The sequence below is a fragment of the Calonectris borealis genome, chromosome 18 (assembly GCF_964195595.1).
Source record: "Calonectris borealis chromosome 18, bCalBor7.hap1.2, whole genome shotgun sequence".
Taxonomy (NCBI): domain Eukaryota; kingdom Metazoa; phylum Chordata; class Aves; order Procellariiformes; family Procellariidae; genus Calonectris; species Calonectris borealis.
This window is the reverse complement of record NC_134329.1, coordinates 3,693,988-3,711,952: the sequence shown is the minus strand read 5'-3', so window position 1 is coordinate 3,711,952 and position 17,965 is coordinate 3,693,988. Positions and strand designations below refer to the sequence as shown.

General features: G+C 44.7%; 1 protein-coding gene across 10 annotated transcripts in view; it reads left to right on the top strand.

Moving 5' to 3' along the window:
* The window catches only part of TPCN1 (two pore segment channel 1), a 49,450-nt gene that overhangs the window by 13,018 nt on the left and 18,467 nt on the right, over positions 1–17,965 (top strand). For 3 of the 10 annotated variants that reach the window (XM_075167269.1, XM_075167268.1, XM_075167275.1), the window contains 9 exons: positions 8,671–8,795; positions 11,351–11,527; positions 12,894–13,007; positions 13,256–13,386; positions 13,971–14,059; positions 14,660–14,694; positions 15,312–15,370; positions 16,146–16,245; positions 17,264–17,380. In XM_075167269.1, coding sequence (XP_075023370.1) covers positions 8,671–8,795; positions 11,351–11,527; positions 12,894–13,007; positions 13,256–13,386; positions 13,971–14,059; positions 14,660–14,694; positions 15,312–15,370; positions 16,146–16,245; positions 17,264–17,380 — 947 coding nt within the window. Of the gene's footprint in view, positions 1–2,038; positions 2,250–3,817; positions 3,929–4,529; positions 4,595–5,218; positions 5,339–8,670; positions 8,796–11,350; positions 11,528–12,893; positions 13,008–13,255; positions 13,387–13,970; positions 14,060–14,659; positions 14,695–15,311; positions 15,371–16,145; positions 16,246–17,263; positions 17,381–17,965 lie in introns of those variants that run through there. The other 7 variants (XM_075167267.1, XM_075167265.1, XM_075167266.1 and 4 more) reach the window with 7 other exon arrangements.

The window sequence follows — 17,965 nt, the reverse complement described above, 5'->3', positions numbered from 1 at the left end:
TAAAGCCTTTGTTGCTGTGATATGATTAGACTGACAAGATTATAGAGCATATTAATTGCTAAAAGGATGAGTAATGTGAGGTTGTAGATGATCCTTCTGTTGTGGCTTTGACTTCTCCTTTTTGTGGTATGGAGGTTCATTTGTTAAGATCAGAAATGAAGGATATGAAACCGTCAGCAACTTGGCTTAACACACAAGCGAGATTCTTAATTCTATTTTCCTAGCACAACCTTTCCTTTTGTATGAGTTTTACTGATTAAAAATGCTTTGGTTTTGACTTTGTAGCTATGTTAAGAAGCAGGTCCTCCTGTGTTACATGGTCTCAGATTGTGCGAGTGCCTGGTTCCGGCTCTCCTTACAGTATTTCATGGACTTTCTCATGCAGGAGGATTTAGTCACCTATCTGTCAGAAAGCAGCTTTGTGGAAGAGGGCTTAGGCATGTGGTGGTTTGCATGAGCTGCTGGAAGGCAATGCAGCTGAGGAGCAAGACTAGTGGGGTAGGTAACATTATTCTAAGGATGCAGCTCTATATATCAAGGAGTGATCCTCCTCTGTTTCACCGTTGACTGCTGCAGCGGCTTTTGAGCTGTGTGGTCTGGCGTACTAGTGAGCTATGGGAGGCTTTTAGGGGTCAGGGTGAAGTGGCCTCTCTGCGGGTGACAAAGCATCCATCAGTCTGTCTTCAGCCGCTGAAGCCTCTCGCTAACCTAAGTGTGGATCCCAAACATCCCGAAGGGGAGGGATCTGTCCCTCTGCCTTTTGCTGTTACAGATTCAGGAGTGAAAATTGTCCAGCGATCAAGTATTTTCTGGTCAGAACTTTCCACATAACATTGCAAGAGACAAAAATCAAGTCCCAGAGTAACTCAGGGTTGAGACCAAAGGAGAGCAGGTGCCCTGAAGAGACGAGGCAGTAAACTGCACAGGCAGGGATCTCCAACCAACCCATCTTGGCTGGTGTAGATAGGTAAAATTATTCTCATCCTTATTTTCTGAGAAGCCTTTTACTTTTTTTTTCCTTTTTCCTTACATCTGTCTCTCTTTGTCCCCAGCAGTGTGGTGCAGGAAGGAAATGTCCGAGTGAATCGTAATAGCTCATCCCCTGTTTCCAATGGTTAGCGAGCCGCAGAGCAAACGGTTAACTAAATACTGCCTCTGACCCACTCAGAGGAAGAGCTAGCTGGAGGCACGGCTTCTGCTGAGACAAAACAATTTCCTACCATGCTTCAGCTCTTCTGTCGTTGTGTTTAGCTTGTGCATCAGGGTTTTTACATGTGTGCCATGCAGATGTTAGCAAGAATACAGTGGTCCTCTAATTAAACAATGCAGGGCTTAAGTTGTCTTCAATGTAAGAAGATAGGCAGCACAATTGATAAGAGGCAATAATATATAAAAAGTGGCTTACCATGCTGAGGGACATCTGCTCATACTTCATGTGGATTCAGCTCCCTGTAGTGTGGTGGATGATAGCATGAAGTGAGCTCGTGTTGATGCCGTAGGAACTCACTGGATTCTCGAATAGAGGCGAGGACAGTAGACTTCAGTCGCCTCGTACCACTAACAGGAAGTGGCAACATCCATATTTTTTAAAAAACATTTCTGTGTTAAATAGGAAGCTGAAGTGACTTTATTTGTTGAGCTTCACAGCAAGCGAGTGCTGTGAGAATATAGTAAGACAAAGAGCCCTGAGGCCTTTGCATATGTTTCTGCTGCGCTGTCGTCTCTAAGGGAGAGCATGACTCAGTTACGCTGACTTGAAATATTCAGAAGTATATTATTTCTCTTGCAACAGAAGGGCTTGGCATTGCACTCCGTTGGAGATGCCCTGTTTTTCCTACTGATAGTAGCAACAAACTGATAGTAAATTGTTCAGACTTCCTCACGGCTGTTAAATTCCTTCCCATAACACCCCCTGAAAACAGGACGGGTGCTAGGATATTTTGGGCTGCAAAGATCAGTCCTGCGACGCTGCTGTTGGCACAGCACTGAACTGGCAGTCAGGCACTAAAGGCAGTGATTTCACTCTCTTGTCTCTCTCACCTCTGAGATGTGCGGCCAAGTGCCAAACCAGCTGTGCTTTCCAGGCAGCTTCCAGCTTTTTTTCTCCCGGGTAGGTGAGTCTGGCCTTGAAGAGACAAATGCACGCATGTTCATGCCTCAGCGCTTGGAAGGAAAAGGAGCAGTTTCTTATCAACCACATTGGAGCAGGGAGAGAAGATAAATCCTCTGGAGGTGAAGCTACATGGCATGTAAGCACTTGGAAGGGAAAACACCATCGTTGGTGCTGGTACAACTCCAACATACTTGACACTTCAGGATCCTGCTGTTTCCTGGCCAGAGCTGCTTCTGGGCTTTGCCTGGACTGTGTTGTAGTACTGCTAAAATCTTGGCTTTGGGACTGAAGGTGCCTGTACAGCTTGTGTTGGAGAAGGGTAGCTGCCTGCTTCGTTTCCTTTTTTTTTTTCCCATGGAGTTGCATCTTCCATAGTGGGCACTCCATGCAGTTCAGCTGATTAGGGCTTTCCAGGAGAGAGAAGTGTTTCTGGTGGTTTTTGAAAAGCAAATGCTATCCTCCTTTTGCAGCCTTGTTCATCCTCACTGCAGCCTCAGGGAGCAGAGTCACTGAGGGAGCCGGCAGCTTTAGCCAGCACGGGGATCCTGCACTGGGACGGGTCTTGTATGTGAGGTCAGGAGGTCCAGGAACCCCATGGGCAGCTCTGGTGCTCCTGGGATCTGCCGTCTTCCATGGGCACATGTTGTTCAGTATTGCTGGGTGCCTGGTTACGTTTCTTCTAAACTGAAAGCATGAGGTCTGACTAGCTGAGTTGGGGTAATTAGACATGAATACAGTCAAGATGGATAAGAAACGGAGGTGGTGTGGCAGTAAAGAATGCAGCAAAGCCTGAAAAGAAATGGCTCCAGTTAAATGGTGCAGCAGTCATTGCGATAAGGGACTGCAACTGAGTGAATCACAGACTGCCTCGTGCCCTTTTCCCTGCTTGCGAAGGGATTGGAGCCTGCCAGGAGACCCTCGTGCATGTGGCATGTCTGTGTGGACTCCTGCAGCAAACTTGTAAAGTCTTTGCTCAACTCCAGGAAGTCACATTTGCCTTGGACGGCCCGCACTCCTGGAAGCGTGTCCAGCTCCAATAGAAAAAGACACTGCTCCCGTGAAAAAACATAGCTGGCAAGTGTGTTCCCTAACAGGGTTCGCACCTCTTTCCAAAGAAGACATAGTGACTATAAGGGTAGGGGTAAATGCAAGACAGCAGTTCTTACAAACAAGGTTGCAAGAAGGAAAGAAAGGACAAAGTTGGTACCAGATTAATTTTAATTAAGACGGAATCTGATGGTTAACGGACAATTTGGCCTTCTCTTTCCCTGTCCTCCTCCTCTGTGGGCCGGTGGCTGGTGCACTGTGGAGTGTTTTATCAGCTGGCACATCTCCGGCTGTCTGAGGCGGTTGCTGGAGCTGCCCGGAGCACGTGCCCTGGACAGCCTGGCCTTTCCTGACTGCGGGAGGTAGCGCCTTGCTTACTTTTCTCTCTTGCTGCTCTATTTGGTGCATCCACTTGCAGGAACCTTGTAAGGCAATGTGAATGAAGATGTGTCCTGTCTCCAAAGGCATGTGTCCTTGGCATTTCTTTTTTCGCCTGTCAAGAGAAATATTACTTGCACATGCAACTCATTAGACGAGTAACTTACATATTGCTGTCTTACATTGACTACACACATGATACGTAAGCAGTATGAACGACAGATTTAACTGTAAGAATATTTTTGCTGAATTATGTCACTTGCCCTGCCTTCCACACAGTTTGCAGAGTTCTGTCATCACAGACATACTTACTAAAATAGCATTATCTGGACAGGATGGCAACTAGCAGCTCCATCAAGACCTTCCTCAACCTTTTAGGAGAAAGCCCTGGTAAGTCCAGTGAAGGCACATGGCTTTGGAGTCAGTTGAGGAGCTAATTAGAGGCATCTCAGTGTAATGCCATAAAAAGTGTGTGCTATCTAGAAAGCAGAACATCTGGCAAACAGGCTAATGAGAGCCAGACTGGGGGAGCTCTGAGGCAAATGTAAGAGCTACCCTGTAGAGTTTGCTTATAACTCTTTGTAGGAGGTTACTAGTTTGTTGGATTTTTTAAATTATTATTATTTATTGAAACAAATGCAGACACCAAAGATCAAACAATGAAAGTCCAAATTTACTTCAGTTTGACATAAAATAGCCTGGCTGGGAAGGGTGATTTCTCCCTGGTTCCTGTGAATGTTTTATGTCCCTTATTCCCCTCTCAGCCCTGCCCTCGAGATCCCCCGTGGCCGCGTGAGCTCCTCCGAATGAGAGGAGTTTGTTTGCTCTCTCAGCCAATGGACAGTTTTTCCCTTCCCCGAAGTAGGGAATTTGTTTTGCAAAGGGAGAGGTTTGGGCTCAGGAAAGTTTATTCTCCTTCTCTTTCTTTCTTTTTTGTTTTTTTTTTTTTGTTTTTTATTGTAATGATGACATATGGAAACTATTTACACAGGAGCATGCTCTGCTGCACTGAATGGAAATGTTGGAGTCCCGGCAGTATCGTTCCGGATGCCTTGTGTAAGCAGCCAGCTGGTTTTGCTTTTTCTTTTTTTCTCTTTTCTTTTTTTCCCCTCCCTCTCTCCCTTTTCAGGGAACGTCTGGAATAAGTTACACAAGTGTGGAAGGAAGCTTTGCCATCTGTGAACAGCTCAGTTCGTTTACTTTGTCGTGACCCTTGTACCATGAACTTCACAAATATCTATTTTCTTTTTTTGCTGGGGGGGGGAAGACTCCTTGCTGTGACTAGTCAGCACTTTGACTCCTTTCCCTTTAGTTGTTCGTGTTCACTGGTGAGCAAATTCTGCTATGTGCCAAAATAAGAGAGCATGGCACATGAAGCCTTGCTTTACCACCGTGCTCATGCTTAAAAGCTCTTTGTCCCGCAGCTAAGCCTCCCAACAACTTGCACTTAGAAACATCCTGCCGCTAAGACAGCGATAGGGAAGCAATTTAACTGAAGTCTGAGCCACCTTCCTCAGAGGGGAGGGGAGAAAATGTTTAGTTCTGCAGAGAGCAGAGGAAAATCTTTTGTGCGTAGCTTTCCCTTGAGGAAGCTGCGAAATTGAGGATCGGCTTTCGGAGGGGAGGGAGGGAGGAACTTCAGATCTGACTTGTCTCCCTCTCCCCAACTCTGAACACAAGCGTGCCCGCTTCCCGACGCGGCGGCTGCCATGCGGTGGAGAGAGCCGCCTGCCATCTACTTCGAGGATTACGGGAGTCCTGTGGAGACATCCTCCTATCTCATTGAGCTCGATACTAATGGTAAATGCCGTCGGGGATGTTCTGCAGCACGAGCTGAGCGGAGCGGAGGTTGCATTAGTCTGTGTCATTGTTATCTTGGGAGCAGCTGAGGAAATTAGCTAGCTGGAGGGCTGCCAAACAAACAGTCAGAGGGTTGCTTTTCAAATTTATTATTATTTTTATTATTATTTATTACCCAGATGATGCTGTTGCCTCAGGGATGCTAGATCAACCTTCTGGTACCTGCTGGGGAAGGAGCTGATCCACAAAATGCAGTTCCCCACCGGAACCCTTCACCAGTACATTTTCTGTTGTCTGTGCCTGGAAAGATGATGTCTGGTTTAGACAGGAGGAAAACATCTTGGTTTCTAGGGTTGATTTTTGTTTCTGATTTGCATCTTTGAGTGCTGTTTTGTATTCAGAACCTTGATCTCACTGGGACATCTCTTCTGTTTCAGCTGCGAGTCCTCTGTGTGAAATGCAGAGAGGGGTCCTGGGTTTTTACTGTGGTGTATCTTTTCCTAGTGTTGATCCTTTTCAAAGAGAGGTTGGTCTTTGTGAAAGAACAACTTCAGGGTTAAAGGTAGTTTTGGCATCTTTTGGTAGGGTACAGTGTTTTGGTGTTTTGTTTATTGCTATAAGCCTTTGCTGATTTGACCACAGTATGTTTTGATGTTCTTAAATTTTGTGTATACTGTAATGCTTCAATAACATGGCAATATTGTAAGCAAACTGCTTAAGTCCCTCTTCCCCAAAAGAGCTAGTGTAGCCCAGGTGTTGATTCTGTGCTTTTTCGATATCCCCTGAACTGTGTGAGATGAATCACACTCAGATTTTCTCTGAACACTTGCTGTGTTTTGAAGGTGAGTTAAGGAAAGGCCTGAAACTCCGGCTCCCGTTAGTGCCTTCACAGTTGTTGCTGGTTTGAGCAAGGCATCCTGCAGCCTCGCCCCAGCCAGATAATGAAGGAGCTGTGGCAACGTGCTGCAGAGCTGTCCAGGTGACGTCGTGGATGGCACATATGGCTCTGAGTGTCCTTGGACAGCAGGTTATGTGGAAGAGGTGGCACTCTCTGCTCCGATATACCAGTCGCTTGTGCACCTCAGCAAAGTTTGGGGGTGTTTGACAGCTCTGCGCCTGTCTATGGTAACACTTGAGGTCTTTGAGGCTGGGGGCTGGAGGCCACTTCGTGCTCTCCGCTACTCTGACCCAGCTTAGTGCCCCACGGAGGGGAAGGCAGGCAGGACGGGGCTGCAAACGATCTGTTAGGATGGGAATGAGGATTGGAGAATACCTGTCTTCTGGGCAGTAAAGATCTTCAGTGGTGAGTCCAGGTCTGATGAAGAAGTGCCCCTTCTGCAATTCTGTTAAGCATTGAATTGCTCTCAGGCTGCAGTCTGTGCGAGTCTGTCTCTTTGAAACACATATACAGTAAAAGCTTCATAAATAATAACATTTAAGAACTTTTTAGAGCTCGCAATGTAAAGCTTCTGATTTTTGCATATTGCTGTCATCTTTTAGTTAAAAGACAAGCAAACCCACAAGACTGCCATTCCAGTTCTGTGGATAAATAAAATCCCTATAATTCAGTTTTTTCAAGAACTGTGCTCATTCAAGGTGTAAAAGGGGTGTGGGGGAGGAATCAGCCTCATTTGAACATCCGTCCAGATTTTGAGTGGTATTTTAAGGGTATGGGGGAAGCAAGGAAGAGAAATAGGCTTAAATGCTGCAGGATTCTCAGCAATCTGAGTACACAATCTGGAAAATCTTCACAAATCCCAGATAAATGTTATCTTAATTTGATTTGAGAGTGGAAAAGGCAGCTGTGGCTCTGCATTGGTGAAGGGGTTTCTGCCTCTGTCGACAGCATGCAGTGCCGTTTCTCTCGATGGGTGCAGTTTTTGGCATGGGCTCTCCCCCCCACTCCTGAGGGTGTTCTAGAAAGACTGAAGCAGTAATTCAATGAGAATTATTTTGTCATAGCAAAGAGATGCAGCAAATCTTCTGCATGCTATCGTGAGAGAGGAAAAGAACCTCATTGTAATTTTTTCCCACTCTCAAATAACTTCTTGTAAGCCAGAAGGAACAAGCTACCGCATCACAGCTTCTGTGCTCATAACAAGGGGGAAATCATCACTTTTGCACTGGCAAGATCAATTTTACATGTACCCTCTTTGGGAACATGAGGGACTGGAGGAGGAAGTCTCTACTGAGAGCAAGAAGAACCATGCGGTTTGGGTAATGATTGAAGCTCTGAGTGCATGGACAGCTCCACCACAGGTTTCATGCATGGCCCTAAGCAGGTCTCGCTTCCGTGGGGTCTCTGCTCAGTATTCTTTGTCAAAGGTGCAAAATAAAAATCCCAGTCCCAGAAGAAGCAGCCAAGTGACAGTCCCTTTTTGAACAATAATTGTCTTCATGCATGTTTTTCATGTGTTTTGTTACTACTGAAGCTGTAGAATGCAAAAAATGGCAAGTATTCTGGAGTTTATATACATGCCCTGCGTAACTCTCCCATGGGAAGGGCACTGTGTATGTGTAGCTGTGCTTGGGAGTTGCTTTTGGCAATAGAATTGTATTTTTTTAATGAAATTTTTAGTTATGAAATCTGGTGCAAATGTTCATTGTTTTATAGTGCTTTCCTGATGAGACAGACATGCTTTTAGAAGTTTCAAAATTAATCTATGGGATATGAACAGAAAATTAATCTTGCTGTTTGTTTTCATCAGAGGAGTATTGGTACTTACCTGCACCAAAAAGAGTGTTGCAAAGATACATTGTTTAATGACTCCGTAGAGTTATGAAAAATGAGGCTTTCTACTAAAAATACTGACTACTGCTGTTAGTGTACTATACAGCTTCTATACTGAGACTGGTTTCCATTGCCTGTGGTAGTCCTGTACTCCATTCTTCCGCGGTCTCTCCTACCATTAAATGCGAAAAGGCAGTGTTCCTTTAGCAAGCCTGTTTTTATTTTGTGGGTTGGATATCCTCAGAGACTTGTAGCTGTTAGCTGCCTGTTTATAGTTTATGACTGCTGGTAGTATGCTACAGACATGACAGCACAGATCTCCTGAGCCAGGAGACCTGCTTATTATATTAAATAGGATGCTGTCTTTTTTGATGATCTTCTGGGAGCATTCCCATGTTGAAGTGCTGAGTTTGAGTGTGTCTCTTAAAAGCTCCTACATGGGAAGAGTCAATTTGTCTGTGTACAAGCTGCCAGTTTCCTGGGTACTCTGCCACCTCTTGATGCTGGTCTCGGTCCCAGTGCCTGGCTTTTTTGCATGCCTCCTGATCAATCCCAGCTTGCTTAATTGTAAATCAATTTTTCTCTTATTGTACTGATGCAGATGGAGGTAGCTATGACGTTATTAACGATGCATCCAGCCCTGCTGCGGGGGACTGCTGTGCACAGCAAAGCTCTGCCCGACACAACTGGGAAATGAACTACCAAGAGGCAGCAATCTACCTCCAGGTGAGCCCTGCTGTTTGGTGTATTGCGTGAGAAATGGACTTCTGAAACTATGGTAGTTCTCAATTATAAGAAACAAAGAGCTTCAATTTTGAGGTTAAAAAATTGGAGCCTTGCAAAGGAATCCGCTCACAGAGTGGGGAGATGCTAGAAGTGCCTCCAGATGGGCTCTAGCAAGTCATTTGGGAGCAACTGAACAAGCTACCCATCCTCTCCCATCTCTCCCAGTGCCAAGGACGGGAGTAGTTGAGGGATTCAGCACATGTTCAGTTCTGCCACCTTAGCAGGGACATTTCTGTAACTTGTCATAGATCGTCATTTTATCTCTTCAGTCGTTCTGGGGTGAATAGTCAGTGCTCTCCTGGAGACATCTCATGTTCCGGAGCTGCAGGTCCTAATCCTGCCTTGGCCACAGATTTGGTGGGATGTTCAGCATCAGTCAAGCCCTGCAGGTCACTTAAGACACAAGAGAAGATAGAGGTCTTGGTTTCTACAGGAAGAAAGCATGCTGAGGTTAGGATCAGCCCAGGAATGAAATTTATCCTATTTAAAAAGAAAAAACAAACAAACAAACAAACCCACCCATGCTCCAGTTACAGGAAACACCATTATTACTTCAACAGAGGTATAATATTTTTAAGATTGCTGTACAGTCTGTTGTGATGAATTAGGTACCAAAACTGAGCTTCTCGCAGAGCTGGCCATTCTGAAATTGTTGCTGGCTCCCTTACTGTCCTTCCATCCTCCTTCTCTTTGTTCCCTTTCAAAGGCTCTGCATTGCAGCTTGAGATGCTTTGGACCTAGGTAGGCTTTTTGCTTAAGTCACTGCAAGGTGATTGAAACGATTTGTTCCTCCCTGCTCCTACCCCACAGGACTGAAAAGTATTGCTTCTCTGACGTTTTAAAACCGGGTAGGCTTGGATCTTGGTAATACTTCAGCTTCGTCGTATGCTAGAGCAGCACTGACAATATAATGGTAGCTCCAGCCCCTCCCGGGCTTTTGTTTAAACTCATGATTATTGGAGATGCTCTGCAAAGGGTCATTGAGTTGCTGCAGTGTCTGATGGTAATGTACACAGCAGGCTTGGCCCTTCAGATGCAGATTATTCTTGCTGCTGCCTTGACCAATGGTCATAATGACAATGTCCTTGAAATGAACTAGACATAACTTAAAGAGCATGCAGATTGTTTATTTGAATGAGTAGCTGCAGGCAAGAGTGTCTTATCTGAATAAGAGGGCTTTGCTGTCCAGCAACGTTTTGAATTGCTTGGCTACCAAGAGGCAGAATTTAGACTATTTTTCATTCTGCAAGTGTGTTTTGTCAGGCGTGAATAAGAATGCCCTGCTGATCTAAGCTAGCGCTCTCTTTGAGTGGGGGGGCTTCTGTTTTATGGAGCTGGCTGCTGGGTTTTGCTCACAATCTGGCTCGCTGACCCGGCAGTGTGTGTGTGTTTGTTCTTAAACAGAAAGTGAGCTTGCCTGTGAGATGAGTAAATAAGAAACATTTGAAACCCTCTTCTGAATTAGTCTTGAGAATGCTTCACTTCCTAAAGGAGATCCTGTTTCCTGACCTTGTTATCCATTTGCAATCACAGTTATTCTGCTTCAATAGTAATAGCTTACTGTCCTTACAGTAATTGCTTACCTGGAAAGACGTTAATTTAAAAAAACCCACACCAACAAACATCTTCTCGTGTATCTGAGTGTCCCAGCTAGGGAAAAATGATCTCTTATGACAGTTTCCAAGAGGCAGCAAATTTCCTGTGAGTGACTAAAGCTCCTTTGCTTAAACCATTGACTCAAGAAAGAGAAGTTGTTGTTGGATGGTTCTGCATGAAAAACCTCTAAATTTTCCCCAAACTAAGTTTTGTCCTAGAGGTAAAAATAGTAATGATGTAGCTGTTTAAAAACCAGTTGTAGGCAAACTGTTAAGATGGAGTATCTGACCTTTTAATGTTAATTAAGCTTTCTAGTTAAGAGGGAATGACAAATCAGCATAGAGACATGTTAATTTTTTATGGAGTCTGTCTTCTCACGTTCCTGAAGCAGAAAACACGGCGTAGTGTTTTCTCCCAGACATTTTGCAAGGCCAAGATAAGGAGGAGCAACTGTCAGCCAGGTGCCCTGGAGCTTATCTGTGTGTTTTCGTGTTCTGTCCCGCAGAAATTTAATCAAAGTAGTCTGTAAACGTGTGGAAGTGGTTGCAAATAAATGAAGTTCTCTGTGTGTGTTGGGATGTTGACTAAAGTTTCTTTGCCTACCTTTATAAACTCTTTCAGTACTCTTCCTCATTTTAAAAGGCTCAAGGGTTTCTGAAGCAGGAGTTTGTGGATATTTGGAGTTTCGTTTCTGAAATATGCTTATGAACAGAAGGGGATGTCCCATGTGTGTAGAGTTCATTCCTCAATAACCAGATCCTTGTCAGGCTGTAAAGTGGGAATAGTCTGTTGGGAATTGTAGCTAATCCTTATAAAAGTCTGTGTTCTTCATGTGGAAAGCTCTATTATAGTACCGAGAGTCACTAATGCTGTTCTCTTCTTTATTCCTGCTGCCTTAGGAAGGAGAAAATAATGACAAATTCTTCACTCACCCCAAAAATGCCAAAGCACTTGCTGCCTACCTCTTTGCACACAATCACCTTTTCTACCTAATGGAGCTGAGCACAGCACTGCTTCTCCTGTTGCTATCTCTCTGCGAGGCACCAGCTGTTCCTATGCTCCGTCTTGGCATCTTTGTAAGTACTTTGGGGCAAAATGAAGAAGTCTGCCTGTTTTGCATGGGTGGGTAAGAGGAAAAAGAAGGCTAAATGTAGAGGAAGAAGGTAGCAATAGGAAGAAAAAAACACCTGGCTTGTTCTGTAAATTGGTTGACAGCAGATATGTCAACCAGCAAAACATCCTTTTTTCATTTGATTTGCATAGACCACGATGAAAGTGACACTTATTTCATATTGACACTTTCTGCAGTTCTTAAATTTTGTAACTGTTAGAGAAGTGTGTGGTTTTTGCTTTTTCTTGAGGTAACTCAAGAGTCTGTGTGCTGATGGGGTGGTTTTAAAGTCATTGTCAGGGTTGGTGCCATTACCCCAGCACCACCGCTGGTTCCTAGAACACAAAACAGATCTCAGCCTGGGGCAGGTTGCTAAACCTTCACCTGTCCTCTCCTCCCAGTGTTGTGAGGATTCTTTTTAATGTGTGTATGTGTTTGAGGGACTTAAGTTTTATGTCTAACCTTCACAAAATGCAGGTTGAGAGAAGGGGCACACAAACTGGTGTGTACTGTTGTCAGTCCTCAACCGCTCCATGAGGTACCACTGTCAGGCGCAGTGCTAGGAGCTGCTGTTGCTGGTGGGAGACTCTACATCTGCTTTTGGAGCTGTTAATGGAACCCTAGGACCATGCCAGGGGTGTAGGAGAGTCCTGGCAACCTTGGGGTTAAAGTGTTCCTCAAAATGAGTCACGACTGCGTAACTCAGTTTGGGTTTTGAGCTATGACTAAAGCTGAGGTTGTAAGAAAATGCTGTCATCATCTTTGTAGTGCATTTTGCATCTTCCAACGGAGAAGGGGTCCATCAGCACTGCCAAAAGCTGCGTTCTGTTCCAGAACTTGATCAGGACCCTGTCTGTGGTTGTCCAGAACATCTATTGCAAGAGAAAACCCTTCTCTATGTAAATTCTCTCTACCCAGCAGCTTTTCTTCCTGCATTTCACTAAAAAAATTGCAGTCTCAAATTTTTTTAGAAGGTTTTTGCTCAAGCTGCTGGTGTCTTGCCCTTTTGTTTCAAATGTATCAATACATTTTTTGGATATGTTATTCAAGTCCAAAAGGGATGTGGATTTCCAGGAAATTCTGGGCTGATACTGAACAGAGGAAAATTCTATGGGTGTTAATAAAAGCACAGAGCAATAAATACAGAAACTTTGAAAAACAGAGTGCTGTGCTAGCTTTAAGAGTGGACCTGGGGTTTCCTGCATGTCACAGAGCTGTGCTCAGACTGTTGTCAAACCCACGTGCTTCTTGAAAAAGGAAGAAATGTGGCCTCTGATGTGCTGCTGTTTGTAATCAGAAGCATTGGTTTAAGCTTTGCTGTATTGTAACAGGTCCATGCAACCCTGGAGCTGTTTGCGTTAATTGTGGTAGTCTTTGAACTCTCGATGAAGATGAGGTGGCTGGGCTTCCAAACTTTTATCAGGCACAAAAGGACTATGGTGAAGGTAAGTTGTCTGTCCGATTGTCAGTGTTTCTCCTTCAGCATCTTCGGGAACCAAAGAACTGGATTAAATATTGGCCTGTTCTGTAGCAGGGATGACTTAGCCATGTGTCCCAGCTGCCGAATGATTCGTGTGAGATCTCTAAGCTCTCGGAGACACCTCCCATCCTTAAAGTGTCCAAATAAATGGGTCGGTGAGAGCTTTGCCTTTCCCAAAAGGAGACTGCCTCTCATTAAACTCCTTTTTTGCAGACTTGCGTGCTGTTTGTACAGTTCATAGAGGCCATCGTGGTGTTGGTGCGGCAAACCTCGCACGTCCGGATAACAAGAGCTCTGCGCTGTATCTTCTTGGTGGACTGCCGTTACTGTGGTGGCGTCAGGAGGTGAGTGGTCAGCTGGCTGGGTTTTCTGCTGTCATGCCTGGGGCTGGGGTGGAGGAAAAGCACTCTGATCCTGTAGGCATCTCAGGAAAATAAATGTCTTTCATGAGCATTTCAGATCTCAGAGATCTTTTGTAATTGCAACTGAAGTGTACCTAGTGTCTTGCCTATGTAGGGAAATTTCATAGGTAGTAGCTTTGGCTGTGCTCACGGTACACAGTGCTTATGTGTACTGTCCTCAGCTGTATAAACTACCTCAGAGAGCACAACACGCGAACGTGGCTGTGTTGTTTCTGGCTCCTAGATTTGCCTGTAAACTGCACAACGAATCACAGAGCTGGTCTTTAATCTGGAGAAGGAAAGTTGACAGGGTGACATTATTGTTTGCAATACCTGAGAGCTGACTGCAAAGGACAGATAGGTAGCCTGGAAACGATCTTAATTTACCTAGCTTTCTACTTTTAATCCCTGGAGGGAGTGGGAAGAAAGTCCTCAAGTATGGTGTGTTGTTGTTTTTTTTTTTTCCCTGCCAACCCGGAGGAGAAAACACACAAGTTTTAGTTTATTAATGTTTTCTTATTTTTCAGAAATCTGCGACAGATTTTCCAGTCTCTCCCACCATTTATTGACATTCTTCTCCTCCTGCTTTTCTTCATGGTGATTTTTGCCATCCTGGGTGAGTTGTATTTATGGAAGGTGAAGTGATGCTCTTCACCGGTTATTGTCCAAAAGCAACACAAACAGCCCAGATGAATATAAAGCTGATCAGATTTAGAGTCCTGCCAGGATCTTCCATTTATCCCATTTCATGCGCAGTCATCAGCAAGGCAGAATTAAAGATCCAAAAAATCTAGAAGCTGGGTATTTGATTTTGAGACAAAGGTCCTTTTGACCTCTTCCAGAGGGTAGTCTGTGGTGTGTGTGTTTGTGGTTTCCAAGTTCTGTTTCCATCAACTGTTCCTCAATCTTGTAAGTTTAGTCTACATTCCCATGAATGCATGTACCTGCTACAGTCCTATACTCAAACTATCCCCAGAAAGTTTGTTTTCCGAAAGGATCAGTGAAATGCCAATGACATGTATTGGCAAATCTGTATGGAGAAGGCCTTCCAGATACTCTCCTCTTCATGGTGTCAGAGAGGGCTTACTCTTAGTGTCACCTTCTCTTTGGGAACAGAGACTCACCACTCTGCTGCCTGACATTAAACAGACTTTATTTTTGTTTGTTCTTTCCCCCTTTCTTCCCTCCTCCGTTACCTTCTCTGCTGCTTCTCTAGGTTTTTACTTGTTTTCTCCTAACCACTCAGATCCGGTGAGTATCACTGATTCTTTCAACTGAAGCTTGAGTCCCATTTTGACATGCTTAAGAATCAAACATTACTGTGTAGACGTAGCTTATTCCTGTGCGGTGGCCTGGGAGGCCAGATGCTAGCTGGTCAGAGGCTGCTGGTTTACCCCTTAAGGGCTGGGAAGGAAGACGGTGCAGAGAACTTCCTCAGAGACAGGATGTCCCAAAGGGAACGTTCACAGAGTTGTTCCTTGTTCTTGGTGTCTTAATGCAGTCAAACGAGCCACCTGCCGCTGTCCCCAGGGGAGGAAGGTATCTGGGTGAAAGCGCGGCCGCCTCAGACCGTGCCTGTCAGAGTCCAGCAGCCACTAGATCCTGCTGCTGCCCAGCCTGTAGCTTGGTGGGAGTAACTCCTACAAAAATGTGCAGATGAGCTTTTAATTATTTTAACTCTTCACATGCCACCTCTCAGGGACCTTTGAAAAGGACCAATGCTGAAGTACACTTTCCTTAGGGGAGGCATCAGAGAATTGTAGAAGTACCTGTATTCAAGTGGGTGGGTGGATTGGTTGTTTGTTTTTTGAATTAAATGTCACTATGAAATTCTGCTTGCGTTTTGTCATGGGAGTTTCTTCTTTCAGTACTTCAATACTTTAGAGAACAGCCTCGTGAATCTCTTCGTGCTTTTGACCACTTCAAAGTAAGTTCATGCTTTCTAGCTCAGTCTTTCCCTTTGTCCCCAAAGAAGTACAGCAGAGCCAAGAGTTTATTTGCAGAAATGCTCTGTCTCCAAATGTGACCCCTTTCCTCTGCATGAGAGAGAGATTTCCTGGGTCAGCCTGCATGGGAAGAACTAGTATTTAATTTTGTTTTAGGACACTGTGACCTCAGATGCAGAGTTATCTCTAAGCGACTCAGGCCACTTCATCACTGTGAGGGCAATAAGGGGGGAAACAGCTTTATTAAGTCTTGGTCCAAGAAAGGAAAGTTTCCATTTGTGCTCCTTTGTCAGCCGACAGTTTGCTCTGCTATTCCTCTGCTTCAGTTCACCTATCTGCTAGGAAAGGGGGATAACAACAGTGGGTAAATATTGATCTGCTGTCAGGGAGAGCTCTGAGGATTAGGAAATTAGCAAAGGATGGAATAAATCTTAGGTTGTATCACTCTTACACCAAGACTGTATTGCTGTTGTTGCCAAGTATCAAAGCACAACCCTTAGCCATGTTACAAATCCCCTTTGCCCATTTGGTTTTCGGGATGTGCAAGGAATGTGCTTTTCATATTTATTTTTTTCATCATGCCTCCATGTTCTTGCTGCTCATTGCTAGGCACAAACCTCTGTGTCATGAGCAACCAAAATGCAGATCTTTTGATGTGAGTTTACACACACACCTTGTCCTGTGCCTCTTGCTTTTGTAGTGGGAAGTGTAGCGTGAGCTATTTGGTGGTTAAACTTGTGTCTTTTTCGGATGCAGTTTCCCTGATGTGATGATGCCATCTTATGCCCGGAACCCCTGGTCCTGTGTCTTCTTCATAGTGTATCTCTCCATTGAGCTGTACTTCATCATGAACTTGGTGAGTCTCTTGTTGAAGCACTTGACTTCTCTCTGCCTGACTTTGGAACTCATTCCCCAGCAGAATCTTCCCCATTCCCAAGAGTGCTCTGTAGTAATCTGAGACCCTTTGGCAGGATTCTTCTAGAAATGGCAGCTTTGCTACACGTAGGAATCTTTTAATGTTTAACCACAAGGAGTTGAACTAAATCACAGAAAACAGAATGATACAAGTATCTTTTAACTTCTCTCACATTAATATCATGCTTGGAGTGACATACTCAGTTGCATGAAATTTATTGTCCTTTTCTGTCTTAATTATTTATCATAAAATGGCATTTTATTATCTGGGCTTGCCTGAAATACTTTGTAAATCAGTTTGAAGGGGATGAAATTACTAAGTATGGCAGGACTTGAAGAGTGCTGATAACTGCAGTGTGAGAGCATGGCTGCTGTGCTGGCTCTGCTTCTTGCAGCATCTAGGGCAGGGCCAAGACCAGCTCAAGTGAGGAGTGAGCAGTGGAAAAGGGGTTGTCAAAGGAGTTAAGGAATTCTGCAGCCCAAGGTGAGTGATTTGATGCTTGTAGTGGGCGTGGATTTCGCTGCTGCTGTCCTAGATGGAGGGTTAGCTTTCACATGTGTTTGCCAAAGCCCCCTGGAAGGGTGAGTCCAGAAAGCAGCCCTCAAACCCCACTTTCCAGGAAGAGATCAGGGCATTTTAACAAACCTGTTTTCTGTTGGCATGTGTGGGGTTTAGCCTTAGCTCTTAAAACCACTGGCAAGTGTTAGGAGGCCAAAAACATCTGGACCTTTTCCAAAAAGTGGATCAGTGTGTGTGCAGTGTGCTTGGTGATCCTTTCGTGGATCCCTTATGGCCAACGGGCCTTCGCTGACTCCATTCTGCCTCAGTCAGCGTAGCGCTTAGTAAATTCCACCTGCAGGCAGTGCCTCTCCTTGCCTCTGGATGTTCCTGCCTGTTTGAGAAGCACTGGCTCAGGTAGCCCCAGAATATAAGGATCTCTCCTGTCTTCTCTCTGCAGCTTCTCGCTGTTGTGTTCGACACTTTCAATGACATCGAGAAGAGGAAGTTTAAGTCCTTGCTGCTGCACAAGCGCACGGCCATACAACATGCCTACCGCTTGCTGATCACCAAACAGGTACCTGCAGGGAGGCTGAGAACAGCCTGGGGTGCGGCAGGAGGGGAGGTCAGCAATGTTTTAAGAACACCAGTGGTCTGGAGTATTTAAAGAGTATGTTCCAGAAAAGATGATTTTTGTCTGCTGACTGTAATCATACTCACCAAGGGCTACTGTTTTTTCATTTGTGTAACTTGTTTATATCTCTTTCTGGAGAAAAAACAAAGTAGTCTGAGTTTCAGCCCCATGTGAGGTTATGGAAGTGTCTTGATAAAATGAGTGAGGTTTGCTCTGAAGAGCATGCAATCATTGATTTCTCTCTGATTCAGTGTGGGTCACTTGAGGACTTGCCTCTCAAGCGCCAGTACGTAGGGGAGGGGTGGTTATACATGTGAAGGTACAGTACAATTGCTAGATACTGCATGGGTAAATGGTGCAGAAACAGAAGTAGTTCACCTACAAACAACTCTTTACGCGGACAGAGCACTGGGGGAGAGGGTTGATTTCTTGCTTAACTTGTGGAGCAGGAAGAGAAATAAGGCCCCAAAATAACTAACCAGTTCTAGTAGATTAGTTCGTGTTTAGGGCACATTCATTATATGAACA